Genomic DNA, 18,581 nt, shown 5'->3' with positions numbered 1-18,581 from the left:
TTTGTTAATATGCTGCCATAGCAAATCTTATTTAAAAATAAAATGTGCCAACAGATATGTATATTGAGATAATGATTGTCTAAATAGATAAAAGCGAACTCTGTTGACACACAATACTAGCTTTTAATAGATTTGACTACAATATGCATCATTTGTTTTTTTTGTTTCACTCACATGCAAGGTACAGTTCAACAAAATGTACAACTTGATTGAAAGTAAATTTGAAATCAAATATTTTTTGCATGTGTTTCATTCAAAACATGGGCCTACATGGTGAGAGTAGTTTCTTCTCAGTAAAGGCTGAACAAGATATTATGCTCTGGATTATTAGACACACACAAAAAAAATGTTACTTTCAATTTGATGTGATGTAACAAAAGTTATTGTTTGGACTGGAAGACTTAAAAAAATAACTAATTTTACATTGGAAAAAAAAAGTTCTTTAAAGATTAAAAATCCCATGTTTGGACTGTAAATAAAATAGTCTTTTTTTTTATGGTAAGATAAGATAGATAGTTTTTATGGTGAGATAAGTTAATCTCACTATGCTGAGATTGTTATTCCAAATGTGTATGCTCTACTCCATATAAATTCCATGCAGTGTCACCACACACACTGCTGTTCTGTTTTTGAACAGACATACTGCATAGTTGTCCACTGCTGTGTTCCACAGGCTGCGGTCACTGATGATAATCCCCTGTCGACGTAGCTGCACCAAGGTCACGTGACACACAAAACGATAGCGGGGATAATCAAAGCGTCGTCTGATCTGGTCCGGGAAAGAAAGTTTAAAATCAAATTTTTCGCTGAGTAGATCGCAAGCGGGGGGGGGGGGGAGGGAGGGGCGACTTGACTCCTTAGATGTGGAAGGAATCATCAAATGTTTATCAAATTACATATATAGGTCAGACATCAAAGAGCACTTATCAAACCTTCTGTGTAATTACTGTTAAGCAAAATACTGTAGGTAGCTAGAAATGAGCAACCTAGATCTAGATCTGCCTCTAACTTGTAATGGCCAAATAAAAGACGTCTTCAGAAAAGATTGCAAGCAGATGTATGTAACTATCAATAAGACTGAACACGAAATGAGGAGCGGTACATGAGAGGGCTTTATCCCATCTATTATTCCTTGGATGTTTCCAGATCTCATTGATTAAGATCAGGGGCCCATAGTAAATGTGTACAAAACAATTCTGTGCTTACCAGTCAATCAAGATTACGATGGAATTGTTTTTCTGAGGTGCGAGATAATCTCAACTTTTTATTTAGCCATTCACTTTCCAAGACTAACACATTCACTTTCCCGAGACTACTTACCTGACTAACACATTCACTTTCCCGAGACTACTTACCTGACTAACACATTCACTTTCCCGAGACTACTTACCTGACTAACACATTCACTTTCCCGAGACTACTTACCAGACTAACACATTCACTTTTCTGAGACTACGTACCAGACTAACACATTCACTTTTCTGAGACTACGTACCAGACTAACACATTCACTTTTCTGAGACTACGTACCAGACGAACATATTCACTTTTCCGAGACTACTTACCAGACTAACACATTTGCTAGAAATAGTCTTGCACAGAGTTGGTGCTATCTTGGCGTCGTATTTTAAGTTGTCGAAGACAGGCGTCAGCAGCTTGTTGATGGCATTCCTTACCTAACGTTATATCAAAGACATGAACTTTTAACTGGCACACAATACTTTCTAGATCTACTTAATCACTGTCTGTGTACCTTATGCTACCCTACACTAACTGAATTATTGTCACTCAAACCTTCAACCAAATAAAATATTTGCCACTCCGTGCATCACATGATCAGTTTTTGTTAGTCTAACTCCCCACAGATTGATCACTGCCACCGCACACAACTTTCACAGGTTTTGCTTTTGTGGTTCCAAATTTTCCACAGAACATCTTTTGTTCGACAAACTCTTCTCCAAACTAATGTTTGCCATACAAAACTTCTGCCAGATAAACAAAGTCATACAAACCTTCCACCAGATAAACGTCACACAAACCTTCCACCAGACAAACAACTCCATACCAGATAAACTGTTGACCAGTCAATCAAATCCTCCACCATAAAAAGTATTGACCACTCCCACACACCTTCCACCAAATAAAATATCGACCAGTTACACATACCTTTCAAAAGATAAACTATTGACCAGTCAATCAAATCCTCCACCAGATAATTAGTGACCAGTCAATCTAATCCTCCACCAGATAAAATATTGGCCAGTCTAACATACCTTCCACCAGATAAAATATTGACCAGTCACACATACCTTTCAGCAGATAAACTATTGACCAGTCAATCAAATCCTCCACCAGATAAAATACTGACCAGTCTAACATACCTTCCACCAGATAAAATATTGACCAGTCCATCATACCTTTCACCAGATAAACTATTGACCAGTCAATCAAATTCTCCACAAGATAAACTATTGACCAGTCAACCAAATCCTCCACCAGATAAAATACTGACCAGTCAATTAAATCCTCCACCAGATAAAATACTGACCAGTCCAACCTACCTTCCACCAGATAAAATATTGACCAGGCTTTGGCTCCATCCTGTATGTGTTCTCCATGAACTGTTTCTTCCTGGTCATTGAACTGTGTCGCCTGACCATCGTTGTGGACGACTTGCTCCGCTCGTTCAGGAATACCACATGTTCTTCAATGGACGTGTGGCAGTTGGTTTTGTCTTTGCCCAAATTCTGGTTCAAGTTAAACAAGGTGTCATCGTCATCCTCGACATCGTCCTCTTGATCATCTCTGTCGCCAGTCGTTTCTTTCCGAAGATCAGGCACGACGACATTATCAGACAAATACCGAATCATCTGATAAATAGAAATGTCGCATAGTGGCTTATCCTTAAATCAAGTCAACCTTTTTTTTTTACACTGACATGGTAATCCTAGGGTCATTATAAGTCGTCAACCTTTTTTTTTCAACATAGACAGTTGATTTCCCCCCTCTCGATTGCGTTTCATGATTTATCAAAATGGCTAATGGAGATTTTCGCGATAAACTGAACAATGCCAAGAATGCTAAAGTGAACGTACTGATGCCAACTAAACAAAAGAAAAAAGAATTGAGCTAGAATGTTTACAATATCTCAATGCATGGTAGACGATCTTCTTCTCAAATCTCCGTTATTGCCCCTTTCTTAGTTCACATTAAGATTAGTTAGAATATTTTATTCTGCAGATACTAAAAAGTGCACAAAAATTATGATATACATTTAAAAAAAAGCCTAGCTTAACAACACTTCCTTTATTTTATACACCGGATACACCAAAAAAGCTCGCTATTTAGACTTTTTCCGCCATGTAGGAAAATCGCCAATAAAAATTGTCCCGCTTGACTGCACATTCTTTCCAATACATTTGTCAAGTAGGCCTAGGTCAGAAATGACAGTTATTATCTAGCTGTCCAGCGAAACTTCAAATTGAGACCATCACCTGTTGTTTTGTTAACAAATGCACTGGCCGGCAAGAAAGGAATATTCTAAGAAAGGGTCAAATATGATTGTAGATTCGGGAACTACTTTAGTAAATTTACTGTTAACTCAAGCAATAAAAATAGCCAGTTAAATTGAGACATCACCAACAGGAAACTTACTAGAAAATCCTTATCAGAGGCATCGGGTTCTTGACTCATTTTTGAAAAGACTTGTTTAATTAGTTCTTAAATTTTCCAATACTCTGTAAGTTACGCTCAGCGGTTTCTCAATCTACTGAAATGGTGAAAAAGAAATTGTTATTAGAATAGACTTGTATAATCTTTAAATACAAAGAACGACTTATGGGCCAACTGATGCACTTAGACGTTGAAGCTTAAGATTGTTGTGAATCTTGACACATTTCTTTTAGACTTATTTAGGAAGTTATCCTTTTAATCAGTGAAATAGTCAGAAAAAAAATAAAACAAAAGGCATCAACATTAGGCCTACTAAATGTGTAGTCTAAGCCACCTCCAACTGCTCTAAATAAATACGAAATTTAAATAGTCATCCTTCTCATTTCCTTCTAGTTGTATATGAGCTGGTATCCATTGAATAACAGTTTTTTTGTTTTTTTGCTGTTGTTGTTGAGCTTTGTAAGTGCTGTTCTGAGGTTTTTAATATAAGAGGAATCATGATAAGGCTGACACACTCGCTAAGAGTGGGAGAACTAATTCACAAATAAACTCTGCACTCTATCCAGAAGAAATGAAGAAATTAATTGTAAATAAAATAAATGAGAGATGGACGAGCTCTCATCCAAATCACAAGAAAGATGACGCTTACTATAAGCTATCCCGACAAGACCAACTTCTAATCTTTCGACTCAGGACCGGACACAACAGAATGCGACAACACATGTACCGGAAGCTCAAAATTGGAACCAGTGAAATCTGCCCATGTGGAGTATCACCAGAGAATGCCGACCACGTCCTCCAAAACTGCTCTGCAAGAGGCCCGAATAAGACACTGGCCCCAAAACACCCCAATAGAAAGAAAACTACACGGAGAGCTCCCTGATTTGGAAACCACTGCGCAGTTCATCTCATGTATTGGTCTAGTCATCTGAACACTCCAACATAACAATGAGAACGAAGAAGAAGAAGAAATAGTCATTTTCTTCATTTAGGTATCACATACAAAGGAGGCGCGATGGCTGAGTGGTAAAACGCTCGGCTTCCAAACCGATGGATCAGGGTTCGAATCTTGGGTGAAAACTCCAATTTCGGGATTTTAAGGCACCACTGGGTCCACCCAGCTCTAATGGGTACCTGACATTAGTTGTGGAAAAGTAAAGGCGGTTGGTCGTTGTGCTGGCCACATGACACCCTCGTTAAACGGGGTCCACAGAAACAGAGGACCTTTACATCATCTGCCCCATTGGTCCGAAGGAAGTCCTTTTTTTTTTATCACAGACAATAGACCGCATCACAAAAGAAGATATTAGAGACAGGATTAGTACAGCGATTGGACCCACAATGACCCTGCTAACTAGTGTCAACTAACGCAAACTAAAACTCTATGCCATATATAGCCCTTTGATGCCATATCACAAGGTCCTCATGGCAGGCAAAAACCTTCCTTCAGGGAACATTACCAGGAAAAAAAAAAGAAGTGGCAGACAGAAAGCGAAGGGAACACAAGCTAAAGAATAGACGGGCCTGTCGTTGAAAGAGATTGTATCAAAGGCAAAAGATAGAGAGGAATGGAGAAAGACGGTCAATAGATCTTGTGTGGTCCAGCAAAATAAGGGATAGGTAATGGTGGCAGGCCGCACGGTAAAAATGTGAGAAACTCTGCATTAAGTAGATGCAATTCAATGCAATTTTTAGAAACACTTCAAACAGAATACCTTCGGCTTCGCCTTCACTTGTCGTAAACAACAGACCATCAGCTACACCGTAGTACAGTTCTAACATTTAAATTACAATGATACAGGAGCTGCCTAATAAATTAAAGCGTTCCTTGTCAAAGTAGAAATAGACAAGAAAATATGATATCTATAAGTCTATACTTTCTAATTAACCTACCAGAGTAATTTTATAACGTAAACCATGCGTAAACTTTTCTTCTTCCCTTTCAGTACAGTTCAATGGCAAGGGGTGAATACATTTGGAAAAACCCTATTATTACATTAAGATCTAGATCTAGTGTGCAGCTACAAGGTGCAATTGTTATTGGTTTTTAGAAAGTTTATATCTTATCTTATAAATTACAGACGTTACTTCGTGTGTAAGTGATTTTAATCAATGACTTTAACTCTGCTAAGTCTTTGGTTTTCCTGGCGGATTCAGGTAACCCATTTCGTTCTCTAAAGGCACTAGGGAAGAAGGAGCAATTGTACGAATTTGTCCTAGTCTTTCTAATTTTTTAATATTTTTTTTTCTAATTATTTGTAAACTATCAACTCACTCTGTTATGTCTGTCTGTCTCTCTGTCTGTCTGTCTGGTACAATTTTTGTACACGTTCTTTCTCCAACACCATATCTCGGATCAAGTTGAAATTTTGCACAATTATTTCTAGTACCTGACAAAACAAGAGTCAATAAACAAAAATTAACCAATTAGTAAATTAATTATCGGTAATTAATCTTATCTTATATGTTACAGACGTTACTTTAAAAAAGAAGACAATTTCGTCCTACGCAATTCATGTGTCAATCTAGTCATGCATGTTAATCAATGACTTTAACTCTGCTAAGTCGTTGGATTTCCTGGCTGATTCAGGCAACCCATTCCATTCTATAATGGCACTAGGGAAGAGGGAATACTTGTATGAATTTCTTCTAGCGTATTGAATAAGAAATGTGCCTTACATTGTTTGGTATCAAACAAGGGAAAGAAATTGTAATTGACAGATGTGGTGGTATAAGTTAAATTAGTCCCCTTTATACTTTGTGTAGAGAACTTGGTCATAGCGCAACTAACAATACATAGCTATGAAACTTACTATTCTCAGAAGCACTTCGCTGGCACAGTGGTTAGTGTATTGGCTTGAGGAGACTTTAGCCCTCGAGTTCGAATTCGTCGTACAACTTTAAAAAAAAAAAATGCATTTAAAAAGCTATCACAGTAATCTTCACACAGATACCCTCCCCCCCCCCCCCCCTTTTTCCTAACTGGTCCAGACAAGTGATAAGATTATAGCGCATTGAGAAAGCTAAAAGCATGAAATTTCGCTACACAAAAGCAGTTGGTAAAAGTATTTCTAATCGCATAGATATATTATTGTTAGTCTAAATCTATTACATATTTAGACTCTGTATTTGGAATGTGCCAGGAAAAGTGGACAAATCTTTCGTTTTTTTTTTTGTTGGACTTGAAAATAAGCCAATATGTTTGATTAGTAGGCCTTATAGGGTTGCTGTTTCCATAGAACGTAATGTTAAACTGTATTATGAAATAAAAAAAAAACAAACAAATATGGCGGCATACTTAGTTTTAGCCGCGAAGAAAAGATTGCTAAGTAACGCTTAGAGCAGTGTTTCCCAAACTGTGTTCCGCGGAACCCTAGAGTTCAACGAACTACTGAAATGATCAATTACCACGTTAATTACTCTCTCTAAAACATAAAAAACAAAGTGTTCCGCTAAATACTCTGAATGTGCTAAGTGTTCCGTTAAGGAAAAAGGTTGTGAAACACTGGCCTAGGCATATTGACGACAATATTTTTCAAGAAGGGACAAGAAAATGAAACCGTAGTAAGTTGCTCACATTTTAAGTAGTGAATTGCAGCTTTTTTCGTCGGTGAATGCGTAAAAAGTGGGTCACTATCAGTGATGGAGGAAATGTGTCATGTATATAAGAATGCATTTGAAGCAGCCAGCCTTTTTAGCATGACAATTAAAAATCTCTATTTCAAACTAAGAGATAGAGCAGAAGAGTTTGACATATTTTCTATAGCCGCCGATATATTTGAAATCGCTCAGCTCTTGGTACTTATTCACGGTAAAAAAAAACAATTTTAAAATTACAGAAAAGATAGCTACCACTGGCAAATACCTGTTCATAGAAATTTCAGACATCATGGAGGATGTTTTTCTTCTCGGGAAGAAATTTTTGGGAGTGACTACTGATACCGCCAGAAGTATGGCTAAATGTCATAGGGGACTGGCAGCAAGAGTTATTAGGAAAGTGTCAAGTCAAATGGCAAGGTATTGAACCATGACTATGTGATGATGTGTTTAGAACTGTAATTTTTTTTTTTACATTTCAAGCGTTGGAGCACAATACTTCTAAAAATGTTCTGACAGAAATAGAGTCAGAATTTGAAGACGTTTTATTTTACAGTGAAGTGCGTTGGTTAAACAGAGGAAAGGTTCTAAAACATTTTTTTTATATGAGACATGACACTGAAATTTTTATGGCGGAGAAATGAAAGCAAGTGTCTCAACTAAAGGACCCCTCTTGGTTGTGGAATCACATCACGTCATATCTAAATTAACTCAACAAGTTGATCTCGCATGTAATAACTGATATAAGCGCCTTCTAAACGAAATTGCAATTAATCATTTAGCAGGTGAAAAGGGGCGAAACCAATGTGGCCTAATCGCTTCAAAGACAAACATCTAGATTTAGTGCTTCGACTTGGTGTCTAATCAATGCAGCATTTTTTTCAGAAGTTGGTTCTGGATAAACTTCCTACAAACCATGAATAAGTTTAAGTAATATCTCAACGAATTTCTAATAAAAATGCATCATTGTTTAATGTTTTTATTTCTTTTCTGTTATGTGGCCCGCAACACTAGTGTCGGAAATTAAAATGACCCGCAGGCTGAATAACGTTTAGCCCAGTTTGAATTAATAAATTAAGCTGAACATTATTACATGTACTGTGATGTAGGCTACATATGTTTTTGCTAATTTCATAACATCGAACCGAACCAGAACTTTAGATCTGACCGAACCGAACCCAAACTATACTCGACATCTAGCCGAACCGAATCCAAACATCTTACCGAACCGAATCTTAAAAGATGGGTTCGATTCCCATCTCTAGCTGAAACTGTAACAATTGACAACTCACACTAGCCTAGATTTCTTTTCAGTTGACGTCACTTTTTTTTTTCGGCCATATTATTGGAGTAGCCCACTGTTGCTATCTTCAATAGTGAAGATTGAGTGACTCACCTGCAAGCGGAAACCATAAATATACATACTTTTTGTAGTGGATGATTATCAATGACAAAGGTAATTTTTAAAACATTATCAATTTAAAATTCTTTCTTCTCTGGTCTACCTATTAAAGAATACTGTCATATTCATATTAAAAAATAGAGTAATCTGAGATTTACTTATTTTAGTTGAAGTCGAAATATTCTAAGTCAGCCTAGTGCTAGTCAAGACGTAGGAGACCGAGTTAGGCGAGTATTTGGGTCATCACTGAGACTGAGCCGCATTTTGTGATGTGACTGTCTAACACAGTGACAGTGTCATTGTCACTGTCAACACTTAGACTAGATCGAGTTGTTATATTAAATGAAAAACTATCATGGAATCCCCATATTGATGAAACTATTTTAAAAAATCAAGCATTAGGGTTCATTAAAAGACATTTACAACAAAAAAAGAATATATATAAAACTAAAAAATGTTTTTTTATTTTAATTTAAATAGTATTACTATTAAATAACCTACTATATAAATTAAATTATAAGTGCTATATAAGTATGGATTACTTAATAATTACTTAATAATACTTAATAATGGGACAATTGGCAGTCACTATAATAATCTATGTTTAATAACCTTGGTTAGGCCAATAATTATAATACTAATAGAATTATTAGAATTATAAGCATCCTCTGTTTGGGATCCCACAACTCAAGAAAACACAAAGAAACTAGATCTAGAGCAAATACTAAATAGAGCAATGTAATTTATAACAAACGAATAACTGTATTCACCTTCGATTAGAGTAAGAAGTAACACCTAGTCACCTAGATGACCTAGTAAAATCACTAAATTTAGAAACCCTTCAGGATCTTATAGAAGACTTAAAAGTAAAGTAGCAATTAATTATACATAAAATACAGAACCATAATTATCAAATACAAACCCCAAACCTAATAAAATATTCAGAAAGACACAAAGATAAAGGCACATTCTTTGTACCATATTTGCATGGACAAATTTGTACAAATGCTCCTACTTCCCTAGTGACTAGTGCTATTAGAGCATGGAATGGGTTGCCTGAGTCAGCCAGGAAAAGCAATAACTTGGCAGAATTTAAGTCATTGATTAACATGCATGACTAGATTGACCTAGGAACATGCATAGGAAATAATCATCAAGTCTTCTTTTTTGAAGTAGCGTCTGTTTTATAAGATAAGATAAGAATGTGTCACTCTTTCTTTCCTAAGTCCCATTTATTGTTAATTAATTGGTGTCCCTGTTGTATTATAAAAACAGAAATAGATCTATATCATGCATTTAAATTATTTGTCTAAAGTCACTTCTATTATGAAAGAAATTTAAAGGCTTTGGGAATGATAAAAATATTACAATAATCTACATTATTCTAAATCTTGAGAAATATATGTTTTTAATAAATAAATAAATAAATATATATATATATATTATATATATATATATTATATATATATATATTATATATATATATTGTTGTAACCCAACCTTGCACTAGTGAACGAAAACAAGAAGGACTGTTGGAAAACCGGCTAGAAGTCATGGGAGTCTGAACAGTCTGGTGCTGAGTGCTGTCCTGTGTGATACTAGGAAACTGTTTAGGAGACCTGGAGCGACACTGGGAAGTGTGTCGGTCTGTTCTGTGTTCTGCTATAAAGTAGGACTCTTAGAACTTAGACATATTACTCCCTGTGACTTTATAGAAGAAGTCCAAGTCTAACTAGTTACTATTACCCGTACCATTTGTTGATGCTTCATTTGCATTTATCATAAATAAATACATCGTTTACTCTTGTCAACCTGTCTTTCGTTGAGTGCCTGCCTTAGAGAGTTAGAACTATTGGTGTCAGAAGTGGGATCTAGGTAGCTCAACGAAAGGAAAGAATGACAACGCTGAGGAAGCTAGACGAACTGAGCTACAAACAGTTAAAGGAGGAGCTCCGAGCCAGAGAGCTTAAGATCGTTGGGGCCAAAGAAAAGATAAGAGCCAGTCTTCGACAGGACTTGGTTGATGAAGGTGAGGATCCCGAGACCTACCTGTTTGAGGTAGAACCAGATATTGGTGAGGTGCTGCACATATGGTTACGTGAACTTTGTACCTTCCAGGATTCGATGAATCATTCTATGGACAAACTGATATGTAACGTGCAAGGCCAGATCAATCCTGTAAGAGAGAGGAGTCCAACATCATTCAACAACAATGAACCCTTACTTATTCAGGGCTGTGGCTGTCCTGATAGTTACAAAGAATGCGCCAATCTTAACAAGAAGCACACAGATGAACAGAAAGAGACAGTCCAAGCAATAGAAGACATCTGCTACGCGACTGAAACTTTTGCTGTAACAGCTTTGAGTGCCACAACGACCCGGACAGAGCAGGACAACTTTGAGCCTGCAGTAGAGCCTGTCACTTTGGACCTTAAGGACCCCTGTTGATCTGCCAGTGCCTACGAGGGGAACTTGAATTTTGATTGTTGCATTCAGGTGGTAAGCAACAACTGTACATGCAGTGCTTCACGAGGGTAATGCAACTGTCAGGAAACTCATCAACAGGGTCTGAAACCAGTGGACTTCGATACTTCTGTTTTCACCAGCGAGAGAGGCCCTGAAGGTGGTCAGAAGAACCCTGCAGCTGATGAACTTTTGCACCTTAAATGCTGTAGGGGTGTCTTACAGACAATTCTCCCGGAGACGGCCGAGGCTGATAGTTTGTTAAACAGCGTGGCTACATGTGGGTCTACAGCTCTTTCATAAGTCATCCTTAGAAAGGGCATGATGAAGCGCAGTTCTGAATCAACTGCATTAACAACAACAAGAGCTGTCACTACCACTCTATGTGTCAGGTGGCTGACGCCAACGACGACCGTCAAGATGGAGAGGACATGTTTGCGACATCGCGTTGAAAGAAACTTGGTCAACTGGAGAAGGAGAAAGCGGCATCTGCAGAGAACAGTGTGGATGGCTTTGTGGGAAGCACGCTCCATGCAATCTGTGACTCCCACTGACCGACCTCCACCTGCACTGATCAACCGTGAACATGTTTCTTTTCGGGACGAAAAGACTAAGGTGGGGGTAATGTTGTAACCCAACCTTGCACCAGTGCTTGAGGTGCTCACCATCGCACTAGTGAACGAAAACAAGAAGGACTGTTGGAAAGCCGGCTAGAAGTCATGGGAGTCTGAACAGTCTGGTGCTGAGTGCTGTCCTGTGTGATACTAGGAAACTGTTTGGGAGACCTGGAGCGACACTGGGAAGTGTGTCAGTGGTCTGTTCTGTGTTCTGGTATAAAGTAGGACTCTTAGAACTTAGACATATTACTCCCTGTGACTTTATAGTAGAAGTCCAAGTCTAACTAGTTACTATTATCCGTACCATTTGTCGATGCTTCATTTGCATTTATCATAAATAAATACATCGTTTACTCTTGTCAACCTGTCTTTCGTTGAGTGCCTGCCTTAGAGAGTTACAACAATATATAGTATATAATATATATATATATATATTTTTCATGCCCCAAGATTTGAAATTTTTTTGTTTGAACCCCAGAATCTGCTTGAGTGTCATTCTTTTTAAATTATTTAAATATATATATATCAGATCCAGATCTAGATAAATATATTTTTTTAGCACATATTCACACACTTATTAACTGAAGTGTACATTAAATTTATGTAAGATTAATTTCTAAACTATCAAAACCATCTAGGCTTAATTAATCAAAACCACACCCATTGACCATGATTTGAACATGAAAATGGTCCTTGGGGCAGATAATCTGAAGCTTATCTGTATCGTAGCCGAAGAGGATATCTGTGCAATGTCTAACCAACCTGTTTACCTTCATAATAGCTTTCTGTAAATTAAAATGTGGATGTTGTGAAAGTTCACATTCCTAATCTTACACTACCAGGATTTTTGTGTGTGTGGTGGCAACTCTATACTAATTGACTGCTCAAAACCTCCTCCCCCCCCCCCCCCCCCCTATGTATGAATGATGTGAAGATCTAAAGTCCAATTTTATATCAGGAATACAAATAAAATTACCAGTTGCTTAAAATAATGTGATGTTTTATTACATATAATAGTCTTATAATTTGTTTAGAAAACCTCACTCAAGATCTCTAGACAATTTAAAAAAAAAATGTTTTAAAGGCTTAATCACTAGTGGTATTTGTTGTTTGTATTTCTTTGTTCATCACATAATTTGTTGGGCAAATGTTTAACAATAAAATAAAAAAATATTTTTCATGCCTGCATATTGGCTTGTGGTGTGGAATTTTGCACAAGACTTTAACACAAATTATGGACATTTTTATTAGGTATTCTCTTCAGAACACAAAAAAATATATATACTATGGGCATTTGTGCAATATTTCTAGCTTATATATATATATATATATATTTATATATACAATATTTTTACATTTGTTTTAAATCTATTTTTATTTTTTGGGTTGAATTTTGAATGATTAAGAAACAGCTAGATGTAAATAGCTTTAAGTATTAGCTTAAAAAATGGTTTGTAAGGAATGTAAATAAAAAATACTTTTAGTATGTTTAAAAAGGTTACAAAGTATAAAACTTAGCCCTTAGCAATTTGAAATTATAAAAAAGTCAAATGAACCAAACATCTTGAGTTATCACATTTTAACTTAAAAGAAATGAAAAGTATTAGTGCTTGATAAATGTATAGATATGTAAGTGATGTCCTGGTCTCTTTACTTGTACTGTTGATGAACTTCTAAGATGTCTTGCTTGTTTTGTTTCTCAGGCGAGATCTAGGTATTATTAATTTAGCGTAATATGTTTTTAATATACTGCCACTTCACTAGAGAAATTCTTGATTTTTGCTTTTATGCACCACCTTATTGTTCTATTACAATGAAGATCTTAAATATTCCCCAAGCCTTTTGTAAGCTTCAGAGCTTCAAACATCTTGGAGTTTTTCTAAGATGAAAGATCCAGACCTAAACTTCTCACTAGTAATTAACAGCAGTTTCAAAGTAATTTAGAGTGTCACCAATCTGTTCCTTACCATAAATGCCAGGCTGATGTGCTTGGCCATTACTAAATTTGTACACCCTTGCAAATCTTAGACTCATAGCACTAGAAAAATATGGTCTTTAGAGAAGTTTATTGATTATTATTTTCTACCACTAATGTTTGCTTATAAAATAGTGTGAAACAAAACCCCCACATTTCTTGTAAGCTTGTTTAATGAGGTAGACTGTTTGTTGTGGTATGCTATGTACAAAGTTTTTACTTATTTAATTACAATAGGCCATTTTCTAGAAAAAAAATTTCAAAGCAAAAAAAAAAAAAAATTGACTGGAAATATTGTAATTCAGATCTAAAAAAGATAGTTTTGTTGTTTAAAGTTCATATATTTTGCTAATTTAAAAAGTAGTTTAGGAAAACTAGTTAAAAAAAATCATTTATTAACAGTTAAAGTTTCAATCAAATCTTGCTTTTCTTTTGTTTAGTATTTTTTTGCGCCACAACAGCTTTTATGTTTATATTGGAAGTAACAATTTTTGTTTTATCATTTTCCAGACTTTGTTTCCATGGCTTTTAACCCTGTGTATTCACCTGTTTATGTAAGTACAGTCTGATTTCTATTTTGCTTAAATGTGACTTAATTTAAAAGAAAATATTTGTACACATATTGTACAAAACATCATCAAGACTTTCTAATATACAGTCGAACTAGTTAGTTGGTAAAACATCATCATTCTTATGTGTTATATGCAAATTTGATTGCAATCTTTTTTGTTCTACAATTATATGAAGTTTAATACATATTGGGAACATTTTTCTACATTAAAAAGCAAATATATATAATATAATTTACGCTAGACTGAAAAAAAATTTATAATAAAGACGACCATTGAAGTGGTATAAAGTCATTACCAAACAATTGTTAGGGGAGGTATTAAAAAATAATGAGGGCTGTATAAGATTTGTACTTTTAAAAAAAAAAGTTTGTTTTCACCACTTTTTGATGATTATTGTGGTAGCTGTAGTTTTCAAATCAAACAGAAACAGCAGCATTAAAGATAACACATATCATTGTACATTTGGAGGTATTGTTCAGGAATTCTGCACACAGAATTTTAAAAGGATGACACTTAATCTGATTGTGGGGATCAAATGAAAAAAATTTCATTCAAATCTTGGGACATGGAATTGATGATCTCAGATGCTCTTTCTTTTTTTTTTTTTTTTAAACAACTTAAATCACTTGAAGAAAGGAGTTGGAAACTCACTACCATATTTCCCCACTTTACTTAAGCTAAATTAGGATGTATAATTATAGAGTTAATCACACTTTTAATTAGTGACTTAAATTATTAAAGTTTCTGCCCATCCTTTGGTGTGTACACTTTCTTAGTGCTGACATTTTTAACTTTTAGGGAGGAGGCACACTTGAAGTTCATCTTGACTTGGAGCAGATAAATCTGGCTGAGGGCAGATATTTTGTTGTCTTTGAAGGAACCAGACGTAGACATGTTGTGTCTGCTTTCTCTAATCAACCATTAAACACCTGTTTGTATGCATATATACCAGGTAATATTTTCTTCCTCTAGCTTCTAATTTTTTATTTCTTTGTTTGTGTATATCTTGTTGCAGTTTTTTTAATTTCTTAAATTCTATAAAACATCATCCTGTTTGAAGCTCTCTAAGTTGTAAAGTTTTATGGTATGCTACAAATGTAAACAAAAAGAAGATAAATTAAATCATCTTGTCTTTGTGAACTATGGGAATGTTGGTCAGTCACAGTGACCTATAATTTTTACTGCAATTTCTTTTTTTTGTTTTTTTTTTTTTGTTCGGTTGCTTGGATTGAAACTTAATAAGTAAATAAACATTCATCTCTTCAATTTGTCAACAATGTGTGCTTTATAATATTCAAAAAAAAAAAAAAGGTATATAGTTAAGTGGGGTGATACCTTGTATTACATATCAGGCTATCAATTTTGTGAGCTCTGTCATCTTGGTAAGCTGGATCTCAGATATTTGTTAAATGTTAGTAATCTATTTTTTTCTTAAATGAAGAAAACATATTCAAATGTGTACAGTCTGGCAAATGTGTAAAATAAAAAAAGTTACAGTGTATAAACAACTGTACAGATTGATACAAATATAAAAAAAATTAGGCTTATAATATTCTTAAATGTTGGGAACTGTGAAATTGAAATGATTTTTTATTCAATAAGGATTTGAAGGAAGTCTTTTTTTTAGCAAGCTTATTAGGGATTGAGAGTATAGTTTAAGAAAGATTTGAAGGAAGACTTTTTTTTAGCAAGCTTATTAGGGATTGAGAGTATAGTTTAAGAAAGATTTGAAGGAAGTCTTTTTTTTTAGCAAGCTTATTAGGGATTGAGAGTATAGTTTAAGAAAGATTTGAAGGAAAGTCTTTTTTTAGCAAGCTTATTAGGGATTGAGAGCTTAGTTTAAGAAAGATTTGAAGGAATTCTTTTTTTAGCAAGCTTATTAGGGATTGAGAGCTTAGTTTAAGAAAGATTTGAAGGAAGTCTTTTTTAGCAAGCTTATTAGGGATTGAGAGTTTAGTTTAAGAAAGATTTGAAGGAAGACTTTTTTTTAGCAAGCTTATTAGGGATTGAGAGTATAGTTTAAGAAAGATTTGAAGGAAGTCTTTTTTTTTAGCAAGCTTATTAGGGATTGAGAGTATAGTTTAAGAAAGATTTGAAGGAAAGTCTTTTTTTAGCAAGCTTATTAGGGATTGAGAGCTTAGTTTAAGAAAGATTTGAAGGAATTCTTTTTTTAGCAAGCTTATTAGGGATTGAGAGCTTAGTTTAAGAAAGATTTGAAGGAAGTCTTTTTTAGCAAGCTTATTAGGGATTGAGAGTTTAGTTTAAGAAAGATTTGAAGGAATTCTTTTTTTAGCAAGCTTATTAGGGATTGAGAGTTTAGTTTAAGAAAGATTTGAAGGAATTCTTTTTTTAGCAAGCTTATTAGGGATTGAGAGTTTAGTTTAAGAAAGATTTGAAGGAATTCTTTTTTTAGCAAGCTTATTAGGGATTGAGAGTTTAGTTTAAGAAAGATTTGAAGGAATTCTTTTTTTAGCAAGCTTATTAGGGATTGAGAGTTTAGTTTAAGAAAGATTTGAAGGAAGTCTTTTTTTAGCAAGCTTATTATGAGAGCTTAGTTTAAGAAAGATTTGAAGGAAGTCTTTTTTAGCAAGCTTATTATGAGAGCTTAGTTTAAGAAAGATTTGACAAGTATTAAGGATTCAGAACCAGGGATAATGACTTTTAGGCTTTTAATGACATTGGATACTTATATTTATCTCTATTGTGATGGAAGGTGGTAAAAATAAATGGTCATTTAATAATTTGTTTTCTACAATACCAGTACCAGTCTTTAAACAAAATGTCATGGTATAAAGTATATAGATTAATAATCTGAATAAAATGAAACAGGTGAGATATGGGTTATTTAAATGCTCTCCTGCTAGCAGGCAGTAATTTTAACAGCTGCATTGAACTAAGAAGGGAATGTGTTGAATGAAGCTATTTAAATGTGCTTAACCCTGTTCATTTGTGTCTCAATGTTTTTCTACTTCATGATAAAATAACTGGGTTCTGAGCTAGAAGATCCATAACTTAAGAGTCAGCTTATTTAAAGGCCACTCACATCTACTCAGTGGAGTAAGCTTACTTAACAATTTACTGATGAATTTGATTGAATAACAAGAAAAACTGTGTAAAACCTAGTAAGGTAAAATGTAAGAAAAAAAAAACGAGCATATAGAAGTCTCAGTCTGGCCAAGTGTAAACCTCATGTAGATGTTATGTAATGCTATATTGCACTGACACACAGTATAAAATATTTGCAGTACAGCAGGCTTCTGAGAGTTGATTGCCTCTGACAGTATTTCACTATTTTGATTTGTTTTGTTTAGGATTGTTGAATCTGAGAGTCGATTGCCTCTGACAGTATTTCACTATTTTGATTTGTTTTGTTTAGGATTGTTGAATCTGAGAGTCGATTGCCTCTGACAGTATTTCACTATTTTGATTTGTTTTGTTTAGGATTGTTGATTCTGAGAGTCGATTGCCTCTGACAGTATTTCACTATTTTGAGTTGTTCTGTTTAGGATTGTTGAATCTAAAAGTCGATTGCCTCTGACAGTATTTCACTATTTTGAGTTGTTCTGTTTAAGATTGTTGAATCTAAAAGTCGATTGCCTCTGACAGTATTTCACTATTTTGAGTTGTTCTGTTTAAGATTGTTGAATCTAAAAGTCGATTGCCTCTGACAGTATTTCACTATTTTGATTTGTTTTGTTTAGGATTGTTGAACCTATTCTCCTCCTTTCTCTTCTCTTATTGCATTTTGTTTAGACCTAGTTCATTTCAAAATAAATAATAGTTTCAAAATAAATAATCATTCACAACATTAGTATTTCATATGTGCAAAGTATTTTAGTGTTTCATTTAGTTAAAAAAAAATTTTAAAATTTGTTATGTGCTGTGTGCAGAGTGAAAAAAAGATTGTCTTGTATACATGTTCACATGCACCAGTCAATTCATTTGAAGAGCGATTCAGTATGTGCAGGTCCTAGTATTTTTCTTCTTCAACTGGACACTGAATCCTTGTTCACAAGCCTATTTTTACCAAGTTTATATTAACTCACTCCGTCTGTCTGGGTGGCAATCTTTGACTTGTTGTTTTCTCCCACTTTCCATTCTTGGATCAAGTTGAAACTTTACACAATAATTCATTCTTGATGACAACACATACATCAATTAAAATAAGATTACAAAGGAAAGCTGTGTTAACTAATTACCTAAGAACATCACCTTCCAGTAAACATACATCAATAAAAATAAGATTACAAAGGAAAGCTGTGTTAACTAATTACCTAAGAACA

At 34.8% G+C, this 18,581-nt stretch overlaps 2 protein-coding genes across 14 annotated transcripts in view; one reads left to right on the top strand and one right to left on the bottom strand.

Annotated features, from left to right (window-relative positions):
- Window positions 1-516: 516 nt before the first annotated feature.
- Window positions 517-8,665, bottom strand: LOC106078517 (dynein light chain Tctex-type 5-like). 5 transcript variants are annotated; one of them, XM_056021705.1, is made up of 6 exons: window positions 8,562-8,665; window positions 6,486-6,570; window positions 3,655-3,769; window positions 2,562-2,870; window positions 1,566-1,676; window positions 517-769 (listed from the first exon to the last, which is right to left on the bottom strand). In XM_056021705.1, exons 3-6 carry the CDS (start codon window positions 3,691-3,693, stop codon window positions 578-580), a joined length of 651 nt encoding a protein of 216 aa, XP_055877680.1. In that variant the 5' UTR covers window positions 3,694-3,769; window positions 6,486-6,570; window positions 8,562-8,665; the 3' UTR covers window positions 517-577. The 5 variants fall into 5 exon arrangements, with proteins under 5 accessions (XP_055877680.1, XP_055877663.1, XP_055877686.1 ...); XM_056021688.1 differs by lacking the exons at window positions 6,486-6,570; window positions 8,562-8,665 and adding an exon at window positions 5,566-5,633; XM_056021711.1 differs by lacking the exons at window positions 6,486-6,570; window positions 8,562-8,665 and adding an exon at window positions 5,566-5,598 and having other exon boundaries at window positions 3,655-3,766.
- Window positions 8,629-18,581, top strand: part of LOC106071145 (A-kinase anchor protein 13-like) — a 160,546-nt gene continuing 150,593 nt past the window's right edge. For 7 of the 9 annotated variants that reach the window (XM_056021542.1, XM_056021596.1, XM_056021591.1 and 4 more), the window contains exons 1-3: window positions 8,630-8,725; window positions 14,237-14,280; window positions 15,097-15,250. In XM_056021542.1, coding sequence (XP_055877517.1) covers window positions 8,707-8,725; window positions 14,237-14,280; window positions 15,097-15,250 — 217 coding nt within the window. In that variant the 5' untranslated portion in view covers window positions 8,630-8,706. Of the gene's footprint in view, window positions 8,726-14,236; window positions 14,281-15,096; window positions 15,251-18,581 lie in introns of all 9 variants that reach the window. The other 2 variants (XM_056021580.1, XM_056021552.1) reach the window with 2 other exon arrangements.

The sequence above is a fragment of the Biomphalaria glabrata genome, chromosome 1, assembly GCF_947242115.1.
Source record: "Biomphalaria glabrata chromosome 1, xgBioGlab47.1, whole genome shotgun sequence".
Taxonomy (NCBI): domain Eukaryota; kingdom Metazoa; phylum Mollusca; class Gastropoda; family Planorbidae; genus Biomphalaria; species Biomphalaria glabrata.
This window is presented reverse-complemented; position numbering and strand designations above follow the sequence as displayed.

What these genes read in the sequence shown, in the direction of transcription:
- LOC106078517 (XM_056021705.1), bottom strand. Translation starts at nt 3,693, where the DNA reads ATGAGTCAAGAACCCGATGCCTCTGATAAGGATTTTCTA. An exon ending in AATATTTTATCTGGTGGAAG is followed by an intron (nt 1,677 to 2,561) that starts GTAGGTTGGACT and finishes ATATAACGTTAG; the next exon opens with GTAAGGAATGCCATCAACAA. An exon ending in CTAGCAAATGTGTTAGTCTG is followed by an intron (nt 770 to 1,565) that starts GTAAGTAGTCTC and finishes TTCCCGGACCAG; the next exon opens with ATCAGACGACGCTTTGATTA.